The following is a 23,828-nucleotide window of genomic DNA, read 5'->3' as shown; positions in this document are numbered from 1 at the left end:
CGGGAGACAAAGAGCAACACGCGTTCGTTTCTCTTTTTATTTTCCCAGAACAGCGTTTAATGTACTTACAGGACAGTGACGGAGTCACATGGAGCCCGCACGACGGAGGGCAATAGTGTACATGTTTATTAGGGAGCTGGTTTTCATGAGAAGCATTTGGCTCTTACAGATACATCACAAGGGGACACAAACCTACGCGCCGGCTCTGTCACCCACCGCGCTATCTGAGGCACAGTGTGAGGAGGGAGCAGGGGGGAGGGGGATTCCCACACCACCCCTGCTTGTAAAAAAAAAAAAGGGGGGGAAAAGAGCGTTTATCAAAGATCGCACGCGCTTCCAGAGAGGGGGAGCGGTAAGACCGTAAAAAGGCAGTTGTAAAAACTTCAGTGCAAAGTTCTAGGTTAACAGAGAAAAGGAAGAGGTCTCCTTACAAGCTGTTACTCTGAAATAAGCAAAACAAGTGGATTTCTGGCTGCAGGTCATATATTACTTAAAATGCCTTTTTTTTTTTTCCTTTTTTCTTTTCGTTAAACAAGATATAAAAAAGCTCTTAAAAAGTACATTTTCAAGCTACTTAGTGTATTGGTAAATTCCACCCCAATTGAGCATCTTCCTCTTTGACATCCGCCTTTTTCACGTGTAGCACATTAAAAGTCTTATTGCAACAACCTTCTTTCTTAATTGAGAATAGTGCAAAGAGGTGCAAACGTGATGCTGTTCCTCTATGTGTAAGGAGAGGCTGAGGCCAGATCCCACAGACAAAATAAAAACCATGACCATAAAAAAGCTTCAGCCAGTGACTATTTTGAAAAGGAAGGGAAAGGCACAAAATGGGTTGAGCTATGAAGAAGATTAAATCAGAAGTCAGGACAAAGTGTTAACAATTATACAGTACTATACTTTTTTTTTTTCCAGAGTCCAGACAACTGTTAAAACTGCAAATAATTTTTTAAATTATTTCAGTTTATTTGTATTTTGTGCTGTAAGACACTGTGCTTTAATAGCAAACTGCAAAAAAGGCAGTACATATTGCTTTCATTTTATTTCACAATGGAACGTTTCACAAAAACAGTAGTCTACTTTCCTGTGTTTAAGTGACTTGTGATTCTAATGATGGAATGGAGTAAGTCTCAAAAGCAACAAGTGAGCAGGAAATATAGCTAGTTAGTTATATAGATTATTTACAGGCTATATACTAAATTAAAAATACGCAGAAGATGACTAATAAAACTGGGACCTGGGATTTGTTAGCGCCCATTAGAATCAACCCAGTTTCTAACATTCAAGATATTCTTAGCTTTTTAATTGTAGTAATTCCTACAAAATTGGACCGTGAATATTTTAGGCACCAGGAGATTCAAGTTTACTTCTCTCTTCTGTATGGAAGAGAGATTGGTCAGTAGCAGGGAAATGAAAATCAGGTTCTGAAATAGGTTTTAATGTTGGCTATATAGAAGGCTTCGCCCATGTTGTGTCTGTGTTCATAGTTGCAGATTTTACTTTAAAATTTCACTCTAGTTGTAGTCAGTGGTGATAGTCTGTCTTGCTTCAAGATTTAGTACTAAAGAAAAGTGTGCAACTCTATAGCTTTGCTTAGACAGAACTGGGTAAGGTGAATAAAAAGGCCACACATGTAGTTCAGAAACAATATAGTTAAAATCTAGTGTTCCATGGAGTTACGGATTTTTAGTGAAATGCATTCTTACTTGGAGTAGGAAACAGTGTTGCTGTGAACTGCTAAAAAAAATAAATTATTAAGTTCCTCTCTCAAAGCTCTGTTAATGCAACTCATTTCTGGCCTGTGATTCATTCAGCAATTGTGCTTTTTAACTAGAAGCCATCCTTTACATGGAGGTACAGGTCAGTAATTTAGGTGCAAGTGCTACTTTCCATTTAGTGTTTGAATCTGTTCCTCATTTCATCACTGCACTATTTAAAAGTTACAGCAATGAAAACACTTCAGAACACTCAGAAGCTGGGCACACTTGCTAGGGCACCACATTCAGCCAGTCTTCATTCCATTTTTGGAGATTATGGGTAGATGTTGAGAATAGAAAAAAAAATTATGTAAGTTGCACTAACTGTGAAGATCAGTATAAGTGATATGATTTGTAAATAACACATCTCAGGAAAAGACTTCCAGTAGGACCTGGATCAGACACCAGAACGTTTCCCCTTGTTAAGGAGCTGAAAGTTAACATGTATACATATTTAAATACCAGAAATGAGGTAAAAGAGAAGCATTTGAATTATAAGGCACCATTATTTACAACTTCCATTAATGGCACTCACTCCAGTAAGTCTTAGGGAAGCATTTGGTATTAAATGCAACTCTAAGTTAGAGTTTTTCCAGCCTTTCAATCTTCATTTCTACAAGTGTGTGTGAAGCCACCACAATTTTACCTGTTGTTGTTTCTGTTATGTCTAATTAGTAGAGTGATGTAATCCTAAAAACATGTCATTTCTTTGATGTCCTCCAGCATCATGCCATGGATGATCCAACACAGGTAACCAAAATTAAAAGCAAAAATGCACTATATCCACAGGCCTAATGATTAAGTTATGGTTTAACCAACCACCATGGCCCAACTGTTCATCTCACTGTCACAGATGGTTTAAAAACCCCTTCCTTTACCCACAATTCAAACATTTACAATGATGGTTTGATAACACTGCATAAGCATAAACCAGGTTTTCTAGAAATCCTCCACATTAAGCTACATGAACGTTGGTCCAACATACCTGTTGAAATGCAGTGTCTCTCATTTTAAGATGCAGAGGTTATCTTCAAGTAGGAAGATGAACAAAGCACAAGTGAATACAATTGTTCTAGTCTTACTCAGGTGTAGAAATGAGTTCACAGATAGGATGCAGCAGTTAGTCGATACCACTTAATGGTCTCCTTGCTCAAGTTGAAGTCCTTTAGTGAGAGTGTAATTCCACCCAAGAAGAAGTTCTCGCGTAACGACTCTGCACTGAGCACACTTAACTGCAGTTCTCTCTGTTTTAGAGTCTCCATGCTGTATCCACTGTACACAAGCTAGAAGGTAAGAAGTCAAGAATTTTTGTTATCCCAATGAAGTTACACAGGTTGCCCTTTCTTCTGACTGCCTAGCCCAAGACAGATAACTTAAATGCTTCTGACTGCCTAGCCCAAGACAGATAACTTGTCCTCGTTATCACCATTCCAGTAAGTCTCTTTCTCAGAGCATGGACTGAGGAACATCCATACCTTATTTTGGGCTCCTAGTGTTAAAGTGTTTGAAAGGACTCATGTCTGACATTGAAGTACTGTTTACATGCCAAGATTTTTTAGTTCATTCTTCTCCATGTTACAAGACCAGTGAATCTAGGGCAGGGAGCTCTTTAGTTTTAAGATTCCTTTTCTTCTCCCCATCACTCCTCAGAGTCAGACTGAGAAATTCCTGCTTACTTGTAAAAGCACATTTACCTAGTCAGTTGCTTTGGGGCTTTTAGGTTTGTTGGGTGCTTTTGTTTTTTTTAAAAAGGGCAAAGTTTTTCAAACAACTTCCTTTTCCATTTACATATCCTTACAGGTTTTTTTAGACTATTTTAATTACTACTTAGAATTAGAGACAATAGCAAACCACAGGGCATTGTTACATAAATTTTAACTTGCCATTTCATTGAAAGTTGGATTTCTTGTCTTCCGGGAGATTTTGGTTTTGCGTTTGGAGGTTTTGTGTGTATCTGGAAGTAAGTATGTTTTTACATATGGATTCGGATCTGCACCATCTTCTGTAACCTGCAATCCAAAAAAGAAGACAAATTACAAAACTAGTTAGTGCATGCCTCTTTGAATATTTGTTTTCAAGGGTCTAGACTTTGCAATCAGGCTAACCAAAACCAGTAGTTAATTAACCTGGCAGCTGGAAAATTTGGAACAGGAGAGATGGTTCCATCATTCCTGCAGCAACCTAAGTCAAGAAGGTAATTGAGAAAGTGGAAAGGCATTTTTGTCAGAGACCTCAGTATCTCTACTTACCAGGTCTTTAATGTGCATCACCATGATAAATAGAGTGCTATTTCTATATGATATGGACAGCTTCACTTCTCCTCCCACTTTGCCTGAGGTAGGACTTGATGGACTTGCATCTGAAAAAATATACTATTATTTCCTCTGTAGCATTTGCACATTTTCATCAGTACTACACTAATTATATATGGGGGAAAGTACAAGATTTAGACCAACTCCAGGTTCCAATTTTATTTCTGGCTCTCTAATATGAGGGCAAGGCCACAGATTTTAAAGACTTTTGCATTCTGTTGTAAGAACCAATTGGAAGATTTAGAGTGAAAACTTGAATAATTTAGTCAAGCCATGAACAAGTCCAAGTGATTACAAATATTGTTGCAATTTTTGGTATGTTTTTATCTCCTTGCAAATATGCAGACATATTTGGAAAGACAGTGATGCAAAGTTCTCAATGAGGGTAAATAATTAAAGAAGACTTAAAAAAATCTCATTGCAAAGGTGTCATACTATAGTAATCCAGTTAATAAAACAAACCCCAGAAAACATTACCTACCTGTAGGTCTGGCTATTCCATCTATTCCTTCCACTTTGTCATCACGAAGTAATGGGTGGAAAAAAGTATAAACAAGATCACACTACATTTGGAAGAAATGTTACACATTAGTTTCTGTTGACAAGCACCCAAATCTGAAAATGTGCACTGGATTTGCTTAAGATATTTGAACTCACTTCTGCCACCTCTGAAGAACTGTTCATCAGACTCTGTATGTAGCTGTTGAGCTCCACCTTTCTTTTAGCTGCTACATCTTTTATGTGTGTTCTTCCCAGAACCATCTTGTTAGGAAAGCTACATGGGAAGAAGAAGGTAAGAGGTTTCACTTAATTTCCTCTGAAGGAAATGCAGTTAGATTTCATTGTCATTCACACCCTGAAGTGCTGACATCCATTTTTTAATGTCAATCATGAGTGAAAACCCAGCACACTAATAGGTAACAACCTAACAGAAAGGCAAGGAAACATTTACAGGTATTGTTATGAGTGATACAACACACATACTAAAGACACCAAGTTGCTTCTCTGGCTATCCTTAAAACTTAAGATGCAATGGTTTTCTTCTTTAATTGCCAACTTTGAGGTCTAGTTTGCCTCTCAGCAGTTTTGTCTCCTCCATTTCAAGCTATTTCTTCCTCCACTCAGCTGGGAACAGTTCTGTTGCTTCTGTTACAGTAATGATGAGCAAGTTAGGAACATACCCTGGTAACTTCCAAAGAGGAAAGAGAATGCCAAGTTTGTTGTGGAGCTCCTGGAACTCATCAAATGTTCGGAAGACAAACGTTGGCTCAACTTGCCCTTCTCTCAAAACTCTCACTACATAGATCTGCACAAAACACAAAAACCCACAAAGATAATAGTAGTAACAGTATTAGAGAACTGACTTAACAATATGCTTTTCCTAACAATTAACTCTTTTTATTATGATAATCCTCTTGCATTCATATCTTCGTAACAGCATCTGTGTTTTATGGCAGAGTTAGAATTCTAAACAGCCCAACTGTAATGCAAAGTAACATCACGTGATCTTCCCATAAAGTAGGTCCTCATCTGGAAGGAAGATAAAGTCAAGGCTAAGCTGCTGCATTCTCCTTTTTAAGCATCATTTTAAGTTCAGTGTATAGCAGGTGTACAAAATTTTAATACATCAGTGCAGGATTACATAGAGACATCTACCTCTGGTGACAGGACTACCACATTTTTTTTCAGGTGTGGATATGGAAAAAACTGATGCCTAATTTTTTTAAGTCTAATTATTTCAGGATTCTTAAAGACTTCACTTTTAAAGCAACCATTTGGTGGGCAGATGCAAGTGTACTGCATTACATAAAAGGAATTTTTAATTCCTAACAATACTGGGGGTATTTTCCCAGGATGCAGTTATTCACATTATCATGAAAGAGGAATGAACATCAAGAAACTGCACAGAAAATTCCATTCAGTGGACTCATTTTATGGGCAGATGAATTAAATATATATTTTCAAGCTGTCCAACTGGGAAAAGGTTTAAAAATCTAGACGGAAGACTACATCATCTTAACAGATTCCTGGAAGAGGCTATTTTGCCTTGGGAGTGATCAAATACATTTATAATAGTAATTCAATACAAAGCTCTTCTGCACTTCTACTGTTGTTTGGCTTTGATAACTCACCTTCCTAGCTGGCATCTTACCAGATTAAGACATTCACAGCAAGTACAACTTGGGAAGAGAAGTACCTTTGCATATATCAAATACAGCTGAGTTTTTAACCAACTTGGAAAATGTAGCTTGAGCTGACTATTCTAGGCCAGCAAACAGCATTAGAGAAAAGAAATAAATTGAGAATGGTTGCACATCTGCACAGCACAAGAATATTAATACAAGTCTTACAGTGTAACCCAGGTCTATCAAAATCCTGAGGTCAAACTGTAATCCTTGCTGCCTCTAGTAACACTGACTAGGAGTATAGGTGCATGAATACCTGAAACAGTGCTTCAACTTAGGAGGAGCAAGTACAATGCTAATGGGAGGTCAGAACAAAACCAGAAATTGTTTAACTTAATGACTCATATTCAGGAGCTCTTTTGCAGAAGGGGGTACATAAGCATGTAAACCTGAGTCAAAACTCCATTTTTAAAAAACATCTCTACCAACACTACTACTGCTCTTTCTTCTTCCTTCTACATCCTTTTCAAGAAATGTCTTTATTTTGAAGAATATTATAGATGCTAAAAATACCAATCTGTTCTCTAGCAGTCCTGATTGGATTACCCTGGCCAGCAGCTAAGCACCCACACAGCTGCTTGCTCACTCCCACCCCCTCAGCAATGGGACAGCAGAGAGAATAAGAGCAAAAGCGAGAAGATCTGGGGGATGAGATGAAGACAGCCCTTGGGAGGGGAGGTGACACAACGACACTCTCTCAACAGCTCCCACAAACAGACCCATGCCCAACCAGTCCCCAGGCAACAGTCACTTTGGAAGACAACATCCTTCCTCCACTTTCTTCCTCTACCCCCAGTTTTTATTGCTGAGCATGATGTCATATGATATGGAGAATCTCTTTGGCCAGTTTGGGTCAGCTGTTCCTACTGTGTTCCCTCCCAACTCCTTGCCTACCTACAATCTACTCACCGCAAGGGTGGCAGGATCAAAGTGGAAGAAAAATTGAAAGTCTCAACACTGCCCAGCAACAGCCACACTGATAGTGTGTTATCAACACAGTTTTAGCTAAACATCCAAAACCACAGCGCTGTGTGGGCTGCTATGACAAATGGTAACTCCATCCTAGCCAAAGCTAGGTTAGACATTAGGAAGAAATTCTTGAGTGTGAGGGTGGCGAGACACTGGAACAGGTTGCCCAAGGAGGTTGTGGGTTCCCCCTTCCTTGAAGTGTTCAAGGCCAGGTTGGATGGGGCTTTGAGCAACCTGGTCTACTGGGAGGTGTCCCTGTCCATGCAGTCGGATCCAAACTAGATGATCTTAAAGGTCCTTTCCAACCATAGCCATTCTACTATTCTGTGATTCTATGATATGATTCTATGAAAGCCAATACAATTATGTTGCTCTCCAGGAAGCAAGCAGGCTCATTGCCATCCAGTTTCAGTTATGGATTTTATTTTTAAGCCGTCCACAGTGAGGCTTAGTTCTGGATCTCAACATTGGCGTGAGATTCTAGGCCCCTGTTATAGTCAATGCAGTCGCATTTCAGAACACTCTATAGCTCATCCTAAACCTGACATTAGTGCCCAAGTGAATGAGTATATACCTATGGCTGTATTTGCTAAATCTCTGTCAATAAGGGGAACCCGGTGGCCTACCTAAAAGCTAGCTACTAAAGGCTAAAAGAGGCCAGCTTCCTCTGGACTAATTCTCTGTGATCAAGTACTGAACTTCTAGCAAGAAGGAGAACATATCTTGTTGGAAGAAAATGCATAATATCTTTGCTGAGTGGAAACATATTCCACATACTTACATAGTGTTTATCTGGGTTATATCTCTTCTGATATGTAAACACAGACACTTGTTTGATTCTGCCATCTTGTTTGAGAGAATATGTTTTAGCAGAAAATGAAAGGATGGGTTCATCATTAGAAGGTAGACCTGAGAAACGCAGCTGAGCCAAATTGTGAATGAAGAAATTAAACTTCGTGGCAACACTTCCCAGACTGGATTCAATCAACCTAGAAAAAATAACATCAAATACTAGAGCACATGTCAGAACACGCTAAAGTTGTTCTGTCGATGAATCACTTAAGTCTAAGAAAAATAAAATGTGATTTCTTACTGACAGAGAAATAGTTTTTTAAACGGAAAGTGATCAATGGGCTACATAAATAGCATCATATCAGCATTTAACAGAAGATTCAGTATCCAAACTGAAATAGTCTTTCCAGCATTGGTAAAAAAAGTTGCATGCATATCACTACAGTCTCCCCCATATATTTAAAATTAAGTACAATAACACATTTAGTAACACATACCAACAACTCAGTTGCGCTATATACACACATTGCCACTTGTTAAACTGGTGCATCATCCCTCCCTTGCCATTGTGCAAAAACACTCACAGAAACTGAGAACGTCACATGCAGGGTTCCCATCATATATGCTGCTATTCAGCAATTCAAGATAAAATCAAAACATGTCTCAAACAGCCAAGCAAAATTATCTGCTTTCAGTACTTTAAACAAAAATTTTGGACAAGGTTTCTCTTAAAGACAAAAGCATTTTAGCATATCCATTAATCTTGTATGAAACTAATCTTATTTACGTAGCTCACTGGTTAACCAATATTCTATGATTAAACAGTGTAACTACTCAACTTCCAAAGACAAGTTTGCAAACAGGCTTGGTACATTTTTTCATAGCAGAAAGCTCTCATTAAGTGACTGATGCTGGTAGGTATTTTAGCTTTCACTGATCTGGTACCTTGTAAAGAAAATGGTAGCTTCTGCATCTGTTGTTTGGGGCTGGAGAGCATCTTGGACATACTTCAAATCCTGAATCCCACTTAGCTCTGGTAACCCAGAAGAAAGCATCTGCAGGAATTTACAGTTTTAATGCAATAAAACAAATATAACTTTATATTGAAATTATTAAAATTTTTAGACCATCAGATTCATTTGAAGCTGCACTAACTTGCCAAATGCTAACAGCAATAGGCATCAATTACTTCTAATCAGCAGTTATTCCCTTTACCATCTCTGCTGAGTTAAAAGCAGTTAAAACACCTTACAGTGTAATTTATAGTATCTTCCTAGTTTTAAATTCTTAGGAAACAGGCAGGTAGTAAAAAAAGCTTCAAAGAAAAATCCAAATACAACCTTCCTAAAAAGTACTTCTGATGTTTCTGGCTTCTAGAAGCATACATTAAGAGTTTCTGCAACACCAAAAGCATAGTTTTTAAAACAATCCACCATAATAAATCTATCAAGTTTCAACTGCATTTAATAAAATAATTACCAATGAAAGTAGGTTAAGGAAGAGGTTTGCATGTTTTCTTATCAAATTGTAAGCTTGACAACAGAGATCCACGAACAACTGAAAGCGAATTGTGGGTTTTTCACCACCGTTGATGACATAAGCCATGTCTGATGTTAGCACAAAGGGAGCACGATCCCTGTTCAGAAAGCACAAAATTCTTAAGTTAATGATCAGCTAGATTTATTTTGTCATGTGCTTCCTCCTCCCCTCTATCCGCACCCTGAAGTAATGATATTAAATAATCCATTAATGCCATTTTATTTTGGGGGTCGGGTTCAGCTGCTTCGTGCTACCTCAGCTACTGAGCATGTTCACATGGTGCTGGGCCTACACCCGATCTCCTGCAGCAGCACCTGGAGGCCAGGTTACCTTGCAGTGCCTTCCATTCCTCCTTTCTGGAAGCCATAACACACTAAAACCAATGTAATGACAATATTATCACCTGACTAGAACATAACTCCTCCATCTTGGATATAGATTACCTTCCCCTACACAGAGGGGTAGTAAATACAAACTTGCTGTTCACTCTTTTCTGTAACATTGACATTCAATACTGTTTTTATGAGCCAAAGTTTGTTCTCATTTGTTTCATACTCAGATATTCAAATGGTGTAAAGGTTCTGGCACTCAAATTCTCATTCATTGATAACATTCACCCTAACAAGCATGCAATAAATTATTGCATCAATATAGCTAAAAAGTGAAATGACACTACAATTTTATCCAATATTCCTGGAAAAATATGACACCACAATCTGCATTAGATTTAAGGCTCCCAAATATCAATTAAAAAGTTATAAATACCTTTTCTGTAACAAAATACTTGGCTTTCCTAACTATTGTATATAAATTCCCATTGAAATTTGCCAAGTACATATAGCACAAAGCTCTTAAGGATTTAGTACAGTTTGGAAGCACTGAAGTTAAATGATGTTTAGGAGACATTTCAACCTACCAGTAGCTAGAATAGTGATTTTATTTGAAAGCTATGCCTATGTGCTTTGACGTAAAACAGTTCCAGAGATCAGAACATGGAAACAGAAAGCTGGAGCCTTTCCAAAATTAATTCTATACAGTTAAGCTTGAATGCACTCTGGAAACTGGAATCACTTGTTCAATGGGAAGATAACGGGCTTCATAACGTTAACTGCAGATAACAGGTGTTTAAAAGTTAATGCCTAGAGTTATAATGCTTATAAAAATAGACTGAAAATAACTTTGTACTCTACATTGCTTAGCTACAGAAAATACCTTTTAAAGCTACCAAACATTTGCGCGTGACCCAAAAATTTTCCAAAGTCAATGTGAAACATATGCCCTGTGTTTCGGAGCATTATGTTATCGTTGTGGCGGTCACAAATTCCCAATACATAAGTAGCTACACAGCATCCTGCACAAGAGTAAATGAAGTTTTCTGAAGCCTGGGAGGGAGAGAAAAAAGTGAATTGAGATAAAATATCAATGGGAAAACAGCATTCATGCATTCAACAGTAAATCTTGACAATGGTAAAATCCAAGCCAGACAAGACAGGCTTTGAAATTTGGGTTTTTTTCCAAAATAGTGGAATTTTTCTGCAAGCAGACCACTTCCCAGAAATCTTTAGATATCACACTTCCAAACAAAAACTGTTTGTTTTTTTTTAAATAAATGAAAGAGAAAAGAGGAGTTGAGGACAAATCACAAAATTAATTATGTTACCACAGAAAAGGGTGCAAGTCTTTATTTTTCCAATGCGTTGTTGTGGCATAGTAGCCAAAAGGAAACATTTTAGTTTTTTATTCCTATCTGCTTGTATGATAAGAGGCTACTGCTCCTATACCACAATTAAAAGCAGACAGCACTCTTCCCTATCTTAAATTTGAAGTATGTTTTTTCTGTATCAAATAAAAACTCCAGACGTGAAATCCTGAGAATCAATCCTGGTTCTTTTTTGTTATACAAGGGATTTTAATTTGCTTGTTTTTCAAGTAACCAGTTCCCTAAAGACATAAACCAAATATTCCAATGGAAGATCTGGAATAAGAATTTAAGTCTTTCATAAGATGGTATTTATCTGTTTTAAGAGAACTTAAAAAATCCCAACACCACTGAAAAATGTTACCTTTTCATATTCTTCCTCTGTAGGATTGTACTTTCGTAACCACTCTGCCAGAGGCTTGTCTTTGAAAGAACCTGTCACTCCATATTCCACTTGAATTTTCCTAAGTGTATCTGAAGCAGGAACAAGTTCTACCATGCCTTTATATAAAATATAACAAAGTGCATTTAACCATCTCCTAAAGTTATACTGCATTTTCATTCTTCATAGCAACTTTCTTAACAACAATGCATTTTATAATATTAAGACTAGGTTCTTTCAAAACACAGTTAGGTGTAAAAATAATGCTATTAGTCTACTAAGCATTTCTGTAGACTACAACAAAGCATACCATGAGATGTGTAGCTGTAGCAATCCAAGTTAGGCTTACTTTCCTGCAATTAGTTGTGGTTGCCAGGATGCACATATAAATTATACTTTGAATAATTACTTTCTACTACATAAGCTAGTATTGGTCTATAAGCAGTAACTGCAAGATATTTTCATGCTGACATTTCTAATGCACTGACACTTAAATAATCTAGTAACTTGAACTGCTGTCAGGTCTTGAAACAGACCAGACTGTTGCTCCAGAAATAAGGCAGTAAGCTTTATACGTGGCCTAATTTTGGAGATACTTTCTACTAAAAATATTTCCATAGCTAAATCATAAAAGGAGAACATTTATTTGATTAACAGAATTCTACTCCTATCTTGGCAAGACTTACTAAAGGCAAATTTGTAATTTTAATCCATTCCTCTTCACTTTAATCCTTCAAGTACTTTAGGGATACTAATATTAGTAGCAACAAAAAAAAAAAGTAACATGCTATGCAAGTCATCATTCAAAGGGAAGGCCATCTGTTTCTCTAAAAAGCAAGTCTTACATAAATAGAAGCTTTTCTTTTAGTTTTGTCAACCTACATTTCCAACATTTCCATGTATTTAAAGAGTTGTTGTTCTAGCATCTGACTGAGGAAATATTTAAGTTATTGTTTATTCTCTTAAAGATCTTGTGGTTCCTGTTGGCTAGCTCTGAACAATTAGTGAAAACTATCAAAAGCATGTCAAGGTACAGAGCAGTATTTACACTCAAAATTACAAGAAATTCCGTGATCTAGTTTTAAATCTAAAAGACAGCCTCATATTCCCAAGGAACTTTTACCAGCATGACACTAATTCTGGAGAATTGTGTGAAATCTTTCTTCTTTTTGCATGTTTCAGTACATGAATGATACCCTCTGACTCAACTGCAGCAGATTCCAAATACTTAAGAATTTCAGTTTTGACTAGAATACTTTCTTTCACCATAACTAAGCATTTAGAATCAGGATTGCTATGGCACCATTATTTTCTTGTGTTGCATCATTGTAAACCTTAGGTTTTATCATTACTTGTTTGCATGACCATTCATTGACAACAGAATATAAGAGAACCCCAGAACTCAAGAGAAGAAACACATTTAAATGGTATTCAGCCATCAGGAAATTCAGAACAATTTAACATGCTATACTCTTGAATGCTGAAGTTCCTTGCTTGGAAGGGTTCTGGCTTTCCACTGTTTCTTGGGCCTGCCTCTGCACAGAAACTTTTCACTATCTGTGTGAAATTGAAGGGAGGGAGAAAAGATTTTGGGCAGCATCTGGTTTTGCACCTCGGTCTTTTCCAGTTGAGAGACACTTGAAGATAACCATCCGTAGATCTAGTCCCTCCTGCAGCCAAATCTTATCCATGATCTTAATCATTTGCAAAGCCAACATATCTTGTCTCAGATCTTCTCCAACCTTAGATGGAAAAATGAAAGTTAACTAGAGACATAATATACTTTCAGCAAAACTTAACTTCAGATTTTAATTGCTTTACATTTATAGGAAGTGATACATTATGCTACTAATTTCCTCAGTTATATATATGTGAAAAGAGAAATGGACTGCATTTAGGCTTTCACATACAGTAGACTCACTTCCACACTTTACAGCCTGTTCAGACATTGGTTTCTAGATACACAGGAGCAAACTCACAGAATAATAAAGCTTACTGGTATATAATAAAGTTAATTGATACCAACAACATAGTGTTTATTGTTCAACCTTTTTTTTCCAATACATACATGTAAGGCCTACCTTAAACATCACATTAATTTCTTCTCCCAGAGGGTCTGCATTTATCAGTGCAATTTTCAATGGTACTGCATTGGAGCTGAAGAAAGAACAGGCCTACAAGTAGATTTTAGTGTTAATACTCAAAAAGGACTATTCCTGCCAGCCCAGAAAACAAGACATTCTGGCAACAAGAAGGTTTGACACACAATGTGCCCATTCAAACTGCCATTGTGGCAAATACATGCTTCCTTTGCATAAAGAGCCCTTTGGCTGTTATTTGTTGAATACTTGTAGAAAAGCCAATAATTCTGCACAGTGATGTTTTATACATTTTGAAGGGAGAGTGAATAAGACATGCATAAATATTTTATCAGCAGCTTGGGTACTTGCATGTTTCACACTATTTTCTCATTTATCTGCTTTCAAGGACATATTCATGATGTAGCAGTTTACAGTAAAAAAAAGAGAATTAACTGTCTTGCTATATGGGATTAAATGCAGTGTTCACAGACCTTTAGGTTCTCAGTCATGCATGATATAATCAAGACTGTGGTTGAGCAGGTATTATCAAACCTTGCAGAGCTCTGCAAAAATAATTGACCTGCTTGCCCTACATTATTACATGTGGGACCTTCACAATAAAATAAAGCTACTGTCTGCCTCCCTGGATTCCAGAAATCTATTGGACATAACCAGTACCAAGTAGTTTCACCAATTTCACAGGATCTACTAATTGTTTGGACTTCATACCCTTCCTCAGTTTTCTCTTTTGATTACTACTGCAAACAGGACTTTTTCATGCACTTTGAATTGTCTCCTGCTTTACTATAACCAGGATTACTGGCATAAAACACAGTCTGAAGAAACAATACAGTATTTCATATATATACAGATATATTTAATACAAGTACCTTAACTGATTTTACATGTCTTTGCATAAATTTTATCTTTGCCCAGCTAATTTCATTACCTTGTTCTATCAGGATTTTTAATTAAAACCCTCCTGCCTTAGTGTAAAGAACTTTCAAGCACTTTCACCTCAACTGATTTTTTTTCTCTATTTGTAAAATCTTTGCCTATATGCAATTTTTACAAAAGGTTTTGAAACTGCGAATGTGCAGTACCTTAATATTTAGCTCTTTTGCCACAAGACTGGGATTGAGAGGCAAGCGACATTTATTCTTCAGGAAAAATAACTGCACACGTTCCATACCATTTTGCAAAGCAACCTGCAGACAAAAAAAAAAATTCAGCTGAATTTTTTTGAATTGGAGCACCTACACAAAACTTCTGGACAAAGTTATCCTGAAGCCAATATTTTAACTCCTCAGTGTCAAAGGAATGCTAGAAATTATAGCTTCTGTTTTAGCTATTAAAAACACACAAGTCTAGCAGTACAACACTAATATCACAGAAGTTTGGGGTCTGGGTTTCTTTTTTTGTCTGAACTAAAGGATAGCATCCCACTCTAATAAACTGTAAGTTTGTATTATCAGCACATAAACAGATATCCCATTCTTTTGCTTAATGAGATCATTCTTAAGCAGTAATAGGTTTAAATCCAATTCCAGTTTATTGTACACAGAAGCCATCCTACTTGCTTACCCCATTACCTCACACAACCTTATGTTTCAGATGACAACAAATTTGACAAAAACATCAGCTTCAATAAGCCATTATCTTGTTAAAATGCAGAGCAATAGATTCATAGATCTTCTTATATATTACATAAAATATTTTATTGAACTTTGACTAAGAATGCAATTCAATAGTCTAATTTTCCTAAAGAATATTAAAAATACATACATACCTGCCGAGCAGATCCACTTGTTTGCTTTACTTTTTCTGCTACCATTCCAAAAAGCTGCACCAGTCTGGTCTGCTTCTCAAGCTCTTCCCTCAGCCTTTTTCCACAGACTGAAAGAAAAGCTCCAAGAATTTGCTCATACCTTACACCAAACTTCGTATCATGCAGCGTATCCTTAAGGAGCCTGAAATAAAGGATTTAAGTTAAATTTTCCAAAAGAAAATACCACAAATAATGTAATACTAAGACAAGAAATTATTTGAATGAATCAGTACTATATATAGCCACATGTACCCACTGATAACATGAGATACAAAATGAAAGAAGTTTGCCTCTTGCAAAGGCATGGTATGGTTTTTTTCATGAAATAAAAAAGACCTGCATTTTGTATCCTCTCCATTCATAACATTCATTGCTATTAACTATGATATTAACAAAGAAATTTTTTTCTGAAAATAATCTTATGGCAAACATTAAGTGAACAATGGAACAAAGAACAACTTACCAATATAGATAGTGTGCTATTCGAATGCTTCCCAGTGCCCGAGCCAAAAGAAACTTGACAAGAGCACTGTCAAGGTAGGTTTCATACTTCAATGCCTAGATACAAAGAAAATTAAATAAATCAGGACTTGATTTAATCATAGCTGAAGACTGAGATTTTATGACTAATGCACAGACAGAATCACCACAAATGCATAGCACAGTTGCAGTGATTACTTACTCAAATTGTTTTCCATACCATGCATTAAGGTTATTAAATAATGAGGCATGCAATTGCACTTCTGCTACTAGTAACCAGCAATAACTGTGGCTTTTCAAGAGAAAAAAAAATAAAAAAAATCAAACTTCAGTGTAGGCAGAAAGTCTTACCTGCACAAATTGAGGGAGGAAATCTGTTAGCTCGTCATCACTTAATGTCTCCATCCAATTCACAGCCATACTTCGTACTTCCTGATCAGCAAATCTAGAAAGTCACCACAAATCCACATTAGGTTTATTCTGTTCATGTAGGGTTTTTTTGGTTTTTGAGATCAGCTAGATACAAAACAACCAATATAAACTCTTTAATAGCTCAATAAAGGACCTAAAATTTTGAGGTTCTTCATTACTGAGGATGGAAACGTGTGTTTAGGACAAGCATCCTCATCTCTCAAAACCTCAGTCTGGATACCTGGGCTGTACACCTTGATCTCCTGTTGCAAATTGGATCTCAGAATCCCAACCACTACTGCTGCTCTATCACATCATGACTTGGTTAAACCTACATGACTAAAGCAAGCATTCTCTTCAAAATTTCAAGCAAATTTAGCTTTTGCTACAAGAAACTCAGCAATATTTTGCACAAGGATGTCATTATGAATCTTCTACTGAAGAAAAGTCCTTTGATGCACAATGCACAGAAAGAGGTTCTTTACATTGTTTTTCTTACTTTGAATCAAGTAGTTCCAGTGCAGCTAAGGGTGATAAAGGAGGCCACTGCTGAAGTAATGAATATATTTCTGGAAGACTTGCCCAGTCCCAGTGAGGGGCACTAGCCAGTATTTTTGGTAGGCTACTAGTATGATTATGACAATAATGTCTCTTCTCCCATAGAAATTCTTTATCTTCTTTTGACAGCCTGCAGACAAAAGCATTTTGGTTCATAACACACATTACAGACCATCACCTGAATAACCCCATTGCTAGTGGCAATTTGACACATAAAGATAACACACAAGATATAATCAAATTAATATGGCTACTTCCTCCACAAAAGTCAAAACAAGAAGCAAAAAATACAGCCTCAAGCATCACAGTAACACTTGTTTAACATTATGATTTGGGCAGGACAAAAACCAGTTTTAGCATAATCTGAAATAAACCAAAATGTTAATCTTAGTTTGGTGCAGATGAGTGGGAAAGCCTGCCAGAAAAGCTTCCATGCCATATGAACAGCCACTGCTGAAATTGCCACTGCTCCATGTAACTGAAGAGCTGCCAAGCAGAAAATACACATTTACAACAGGCAGTCATAAGGTCGTTGATCTTTTAACAGGAGAATACACTGACACCATGAAAAGCACCAGTAAATTCATTAAGTCAACACCATTATTTTTCAAGTTTGATTCCATCTCTTGTTTAAGTCTTCACAGGTCTTCAAACTGTACTAGAACCATATTAAAAGAAACTAAGAATAAATAAGCATTCCATACCCTGGCCACAAATTGTAACATACAAAGAGACCATAGCTAGAGATAAACATACCCAATAGTGTTATCCTTGGAAAGAATGCCAAGGAGACGTTCTCTCAATGGTTTTTCTAGTGTTTCTATGGAATGATGCACAGTAGTCTTTGCAGCTTGAGGAATTTTATATTCAATATCAAAAGCATGGGATGGGAAGTCAATCTAAAAAAAAAAAAGAAAAAAAGAAAGATGATGCACATCCTCATGAACCATACAGAAAGCTGCCACTTTCAGCAACCTTGGGTGTTCAAGCATCTTAACACTTGAGTTCTCCATGTGTAACAGTTCTTAGGTAATGTATTCTGAGTATTTTTTTCCATCTAAATTCTTCTACATAACTGTGGTCCCTAAACATATGACTGTTGTATTGCTGCACAATCCAGTAGCTGGAGAACTCCTCAGGAGGGAAGTGAGAATGCTTAGAGACTAAACACAGAATTATTAAAAGTCTCAACCCAACCAACAACTCTGACCCTTTTATAACTGGCAAGCCATGCCTAACAAGGACCCTTCTCTTCAGAGAGAAATATGGACTCTAAGCTTAGAATGAGAGGTGCTTATGTTCTGGAAAGAAACTGAAATTGCTATTGTTTGCATTGAGACAATTCCTCTGCATACATTTCTATAGACTGCTTTTCAGTATGTTCTCTCCAAATACTGACAGCATGTACCACCAAGGCATCTACAATTTCCCTTACGTCAAGAAAGTGATTCAGTAATTGACTTGTACACACTTAAGAGCAACTTTCCATTCCTTGCCCTTCTGGTTTAGTAATCACTATTCTATACTGCCTTTCAATTATGACTATGCAATATTTACACAAAATATTGATTTATTACCACTCATGTAAGAGTTACAAGTCACAATATTAAAAAAACAAACCATAGTTAGATCAAGTCAGTACCTGCAGTACAATTTTCTCTGTATTTCCTTTCTTACTGGCCACCCCTGGTACATGATGTGGATGTGATGAGGTCCAGAGTTGTAAGAGTTTTGTCCCACAAGTTAACAATCTGAGAAAAAAAAAACAAAAGCAGGTACAGGTATTGTATCATGATCTATTTACTTCACAATATAGTTATTAAAATACTATCTGGAGAAGATCAATGGTCAAAGAAAACAACTCTAAAATATTAGTGTGGTGTAGAAAGAGTTCCAACTAAGTATGTTTTTGCTGCAGAAATAAGAACTTCTCTTATGATGAGTATTTTACCATTGATGTTCAGAAACACAGAAAAAAATCAAACTGTAGTAGCCAATACAGTTTTAAACTTAACAAGGGGAATTCAATTAATTTGACACTTGGTAATCATATTTCTTTTCACTGAATATCTTCTATACTTTAAGTCCTTTAAAATGCTGCATACAACTTCTAGGTGGAAAAGGCAAAGGCAAAAGATGAGTGCTGACACAGCAAAATTAAGTGCTCCCTATTTCTTAATCACAGAATCGTCATAGTTGGAGAGGACCTCTGAGACCACAAAGTCCAACCATCAACACAAAAAAACCCCCAAACACACACAAACACCACACACACTCCACCAGAAAACACGCACAAAAATCTCCCCTACAACCTCAGTCACTAGTGCATGCTCCGAAGTCCCACATTTACACGTTTCTTGAATACCTCCAAGGATGGTGACTCTACCACCTCCCTGGGCAGGCTGTTCCAGTGCCTGAACACTATTTCAGTAAATAAATTCTTCCTAATATCCAATCTAAACCTCCCCTGCCACAGTTTCAGGATATTTCCTCTGGTCCTATCATTATCTACTTGGGAGAAGAGGCCAACACCCACATCCCTACAACTTCCTTTCAGGTAGTTGTAGAGGGTGATGAGGTCTTCCCTCAGCCTCCTTTTCTTCAGACCAAACCCCTGTTCCCTCAGCTGCTCCTCATATAGCTTGTTATCTAGACTTTTCACCAGCTTGGTGGCTCTTCCCTGGACACATTCCAGCACCTCAATGTCCTCCTTACTGTGAGGGGTCCAGAACTGCACACAGTACTCAAGGTGTGGCCTCACCAGTGCTGAGTACAGGGGCACGATCACTTCCCTACTCCTGCTGGCCACGCTATTCCTGATATACACCAGGATGCTCTTGGCCTTTTTGGCTCATGTTCATCAGGCTGGCAACCAACACCCCCAAGTCCTTTTCTGTTACGTAGCTTTCCAGATACTCTTCCCCAAGCCTGTAGCATTGCCTGGGGTTGTTGTGACCAGAATCAGGACCCAGCACTTGGCCTTACTGAACCTTATACAGTTGGCTTTGGCCCATCGATCCAGCCTGTCTAGGTCCCTCTGCAAAGCATTCCCTCAAGCAGATCAACACTCCCACCCATTTGGGAGGGAGTTCTTTACTTACTGAGGGTGCAATCAATCCCTTCATCCAGATTGATGTTGAACAAGACTGGCCCCAAAGCTGAGCCCTCAGGGACTCCACTGGTAACCAGCTGCCAACTAGATTTAACCCTGTTTATCACAGCTCTCTGGGCATGGCCACCCAGCCAGTTTCTTACATACACCTTCTTACCTTCTCAGAAAAAAGGCACAGGTATATGAATATTACAGAGATCACCATTGCCTGGACTCTCCACATTACTAGATTCTACAGTTTGTATTTGCCAGCTTATTCCCAGCATTAATATCATTTCCAATTGCAGTAAGGCAAAACTGAGAATACTTCATAAATCAGTTAAGCTCTCAATGGTAGGCACAGAAAACTTGTATCAGTCTTTAAAAATAAGAATACAGCCTACTTAATCTTAAGGGACCTTTTAATCTTTCTATGTTTTAGTTAGCTACAAGTTTTAGCTCCTGCCTGCTGTTGATGCTATTCTTAGCTGTAACTGGAATATTTGGCTTGTATGTTTAATTAACTAGGTCTGAATTTAATTTATATAGAATGCAAGTGGATTAGCATCTCTACAGCTATCATATACAGGCCATTCAGTAAACCCTGGCACAACACATCCTATTGTAGTGCATAAACAGAAAATACAGTTTTCTCTCCAAACTACTATGAGAACATAATGCAGCATGAAGACAATAAAAATTTGCAATTGAAATCCAAACAAAAGCTACATTTTCAAGCTAATACTGCAAAATGTGGTATTTGGACAGAGACTGAAATGCAAAATTTAAGCAGAAGGCTGAAATAAACACCATATAGGAAAAGAAATCCAAGTTTCAGTGGTGGCTGAAAACAGCCACAGGCCATCTCTACCATGCAGGCAAGCCTGACGTCTTAAGCATCCCCCAAGCTGGAAAAGTTACCATATAAAATTACTTTTTCTCCTATCTATGAAAATACACCAAAATTTAAAAATATATCTAAAAATTTTAAATGGTATTTTGATTTCCTTGCTCACTTATATATTATGACCCTATTATCTGATTCACCAATTTTTAAAGGATTAAAGGAAAAAATCAATGTATAAAAAATTCTCCAGTTTAACTCCTGTATATGTAACGTTATGAAACATGCAGCCCTGACCATCTTGCAGCCAAGGCAAAGATGCCTCAAAGAATAATAGTACTTAGAAAGACATCAGACCTTAAAGGTCTTCTGTGTAAAAAAATTTGAGCCATCATATTTTGCCCTACAAACAGGTCTGGGTGAAGATAAGAGCTATTCTTTCCTATCTTAAGACAGCTTTAAGGGCAGAAGTGCTTCTTTCCCAGTCATATGATGGAAGCACAGCACATTTACATTTGTTCTGTTATGTACTCTGGGCTGCATCAAAAGAACCATGAGCAAAAGGTCTAGGGAGGTGATTCTTCCCCTCTACTTCACTTTTGTGAAAGGCCACCTGGAGTATTGTGTCCAGCTCTGGAGCCCCCAAACACATGGAAGACATGGAGCTCCTGGAGAGAGTCCAGGGCCATGAAGATGGTCAGAGGGTTGGAGCACCTCTCCTGTGAAGACAGGCTGAGAGAGCTGGAGTTGTTCAGCCTGGAGAAGAGAAGGCTCTGGGGAGACATTAGAGCAACCTTCCAGAATCTAAAGGCGCTACAGGAAAGCTGGGGAGGGATTTTTTACAAGGACATATCGTTACTGGACATGGGGTAAGTTTTAAACTGAAAGAGGGTAGATTTAGATTGGATATTAGGAAGAAATTCTCCACTATGAATGGGGTGAGACACTGGCCCAGGTTGCCCAGGGAAGTTGTGGATGCCCCTCCCTGGAAGTGTTCAAGGCCAGGTTGGATGGGGCTTTGAGCAACCTGGGCTAGTGGGAGGTGTCCTGGCCCAAGCAGGGGGGTTGGAACCAGATGATCTTTAAAGTCCCTTCCGACCCAAACCATTCTATCATTTTATGTGTTGCACTAGATACAATCCATGCTGAATCCAGGGCTTGTTACAAACTCTTAAAAGTTGCATTCTCTGCCACCATGGCTCATGAACTGGCTGTTTACACTTATTCTGCTAAAATATATGTGATTACCAACTGAACTACCTCTAGCCAATATGATGTACTGTTAGATCTAATCAGATAGTAGAACTCAAAAAATGCCACCTACCAAGACCACATTCCTCCAGTAGAAGGGAAGCTATCAATTCAATAGACAGTGACACCTGCAGATACTTTAACTATAAATGACTTAACAGGGCAACATCTGAATGTCAGTGGGGCCAGCTTGAGTTGTGCTTAGATGCTCAACTGCTGCATAAACAGCTGGTACTAACACCACCTCTTCTGGCCCACACTGCCATGAAGATTTCCTGTAAATAAAAGTGCTTTCATCCAAACAATATTCAGCTTCCTCCAGTAGGTTAAGTTTCTTTCAGCCAGTTAGAAGGAAATACTATAACACAGGACCATGTTTTGTACTATATTTAATTGAAGGTATTATTTCCATAACAATACAGTTTCATTCTTACCTTTATCATGGCCTACTATATTCAGTGGCAGAGATGCAGTTTCTACAGTTATGAGAGTTGAGTAAGCTTTATATAGAGTAAATAACTATTAATAATCTTATCCATATTTTGGATACTTACCTCCTAAAATCAAAAAGAGGCAAAGAAACCTGACCCAACATTTCTGGGCCCTTTCTCTGCTTATTTGAGTCAGGAGAACTCCCACTACTTTGATTTAAGATTCCAAACAAAGTCAGACATAAGACTGTTTCCAAAGGCAACTGTGAAATCTGGATAGGGAAAATTATTCTGTAAAATAAAAGTATTAAAAATAAGTCAGTCAGAGGACAGACAGTTGTTAGTAAGTTACAGGTTTATCAATACAACCTGTTGATGCCCCTTGTTTTAAAAAATTAACATTGAAGAACAAGTGTTACATTTCCACACAATCATATTTCACTCCACTTTCACTCTACCAATAGTTTGCAAACCCTGCTGAATTACACTTCTGCTCTGTAGCCAAATCTAGAGCAACCCTTTTTAATGTTTGCCTATTACATCACATTCCTTACACAGAACCCTACTGTCCAGCATAACCAGTCTTCCCACTTTACTCACTATGGGGACGCACAGTTCCACATGAGCCACTTCCTAATCTCTCACTTTTAGTCATCTGACAACAGTTTCCTATCCAAATGAAAGAATCTGTTAAGAACTATTGAAAGCTAAATTCACATCGTAAAAAACCACCACCCATAAAGAAAGCAGAATACATCTCACTGAGCAATTCAAACTTTTTGTTTACCCTGTTTTTATTGCTTTAAATGTTCTTTAAGTTTGATGTTTTGTAACACTCGCAAATACCATTCTAAAAGTTATCACAGCAAACTGCTAAAGCAGTTACTATAAAACACTGCAACTATATAAGGCAAACTTATAAGCAATCTAGCATCTTTCACTGTAACACACTAGTACTTGCAAGCAAAAGATCTGTCCATTCCTTGCATCTGTGGTAAAAAGAGGTAGCTGAAGTACTCTCTGATGGCAGGTATTCTAGAATCTGAAAATCTCACTCTTGGTCTGAAATAATTTGTCACTGTAGACTTCCACAATATTCCTCAGAATCTATTCTCACCCTTAAAAATAGTCAGGAAAATAGATATAAGGCAACATGGAGCTCACCCAAAGCTCCAGTTATAACAGGCTTCCTGTTAACTATTAAGTAGAAAAGAGTA

At 37.6% G+C, this 23,828-nt stretch overlaps 2 protein-coding genes across 2 annotated transcripts in view; both read right to left on the bottom strand.

The window, feature by feature from the left end:
- RPS13 (ribosomal protein S13) overlaps positions 1–123 on the bottom strand; it is a 4,288-nt gene extending 4,165 nt beyond the window's left edge. Inside the window, exon 1 of the mRNA XM_009995410.1 lies at positions 102–123. Coding sequence (XP_009993712.1) covers positions 102–123 — 22 coding nt within the window. The remainder of the gene's footprint in view (positions 1–101) is intronic.
- A 2,734-nt stretch (positions 124–2,857) lies between these two features.
- The window catches only part of PIK3C2A (phosphatidylinositol-4-phosphate 3-kinase, catalytic subunit type 2 alpha), a 40,119-nt gene continuing 19,148 nt past the window's right edge, over positions 2,858–23,828 (bottom strand). Inside the window, exons 12-32 of the mRNA XM_009995396.1 lie at positions 22,735–22,902; positions 18,637–18,745; positions 17,751–17,893; positions 16,936–17,124; positions 16,377–16,470; positions 16,009–16,103; positions 15,507–15,687; positions 14,821–14,925; positions 13,718–13,810; positions 13,249–13,378; positions 11,619–11,755; positions 10,768–10,937; positions 9,496–9,652; positions 8,962–9,071; positions 8,006–8,213; positions 5,251–5,375; positions 4,727–4,844; positions 4,551–4,632; positions 4,007–4,116; positions 3,641–3,766; positions 2,858–3,040 (exon numbers count right to left, since the gene is read on the bottom strand). Coding sequence (XP_009993698.1) covers positions 2,858–3,040; positions 3,641–3,766; positions 4,007–4,116; positions 4,551–4,632; positions 4,727–4,844; positions 5,251–5,375; positions 8,006–8,213; positions 8,962–9,071; positions 9,496–9,652; positions 10,768–10,937; positions 11,619–11,755; positions 13,249–13,378; positions 13,718–13,810; positions 14,821–14,925; positions 15,507–15,687; positions 16,009–16,103; positions 16,377–16,470; positions 16,936–17,124; positions 17,751–17,893; positions 18,637–18,745; positions 22,735–22,902 — 2,833 coding nt within the window. The remainder of the gene's footprint in view (positions 3,041–3,640; positions 3,767–4,006; positions 4,117–4,550; positions 4,633–4,726; positions 4,845–5,250; positions 5,376–8,005; positions 8,214–8,961; positions 9,072–9,495; positions 9,653–10,767; positions 10,938–11,618; positions 11,756–13,248; positions 13,379–13,717; positions 13,811–14,820; positions 14,926–15,506; positions 15,688–16,008; positions 16,104–16,376; positions 16,471–16,935; positions 17,125–17,750; positions 17,894–18,636; positions 18,746–22,734; positions 22,903–23,828) is intronic.

This window comes from Chaetura pelagica, unplaced genomic scaffold, assembly GCF_000747805.2.
Source record: "Chaetura pelagica isolate M959 unplaced genomic scaffold, ChaPel_1.0 scaffold94, whole genome shotgun sequence".
NCBI classification, from domain to species: Eukaryota; Metazoa; Chordata; class Aves; order Apodiformes; family Apodidae; genus Chaetura; species Chaetura pelagica.
Note: the sequence above shows the minus strand (reverse complement) of the source record. Positions and strands in the feature narration are given on the sequence as shown.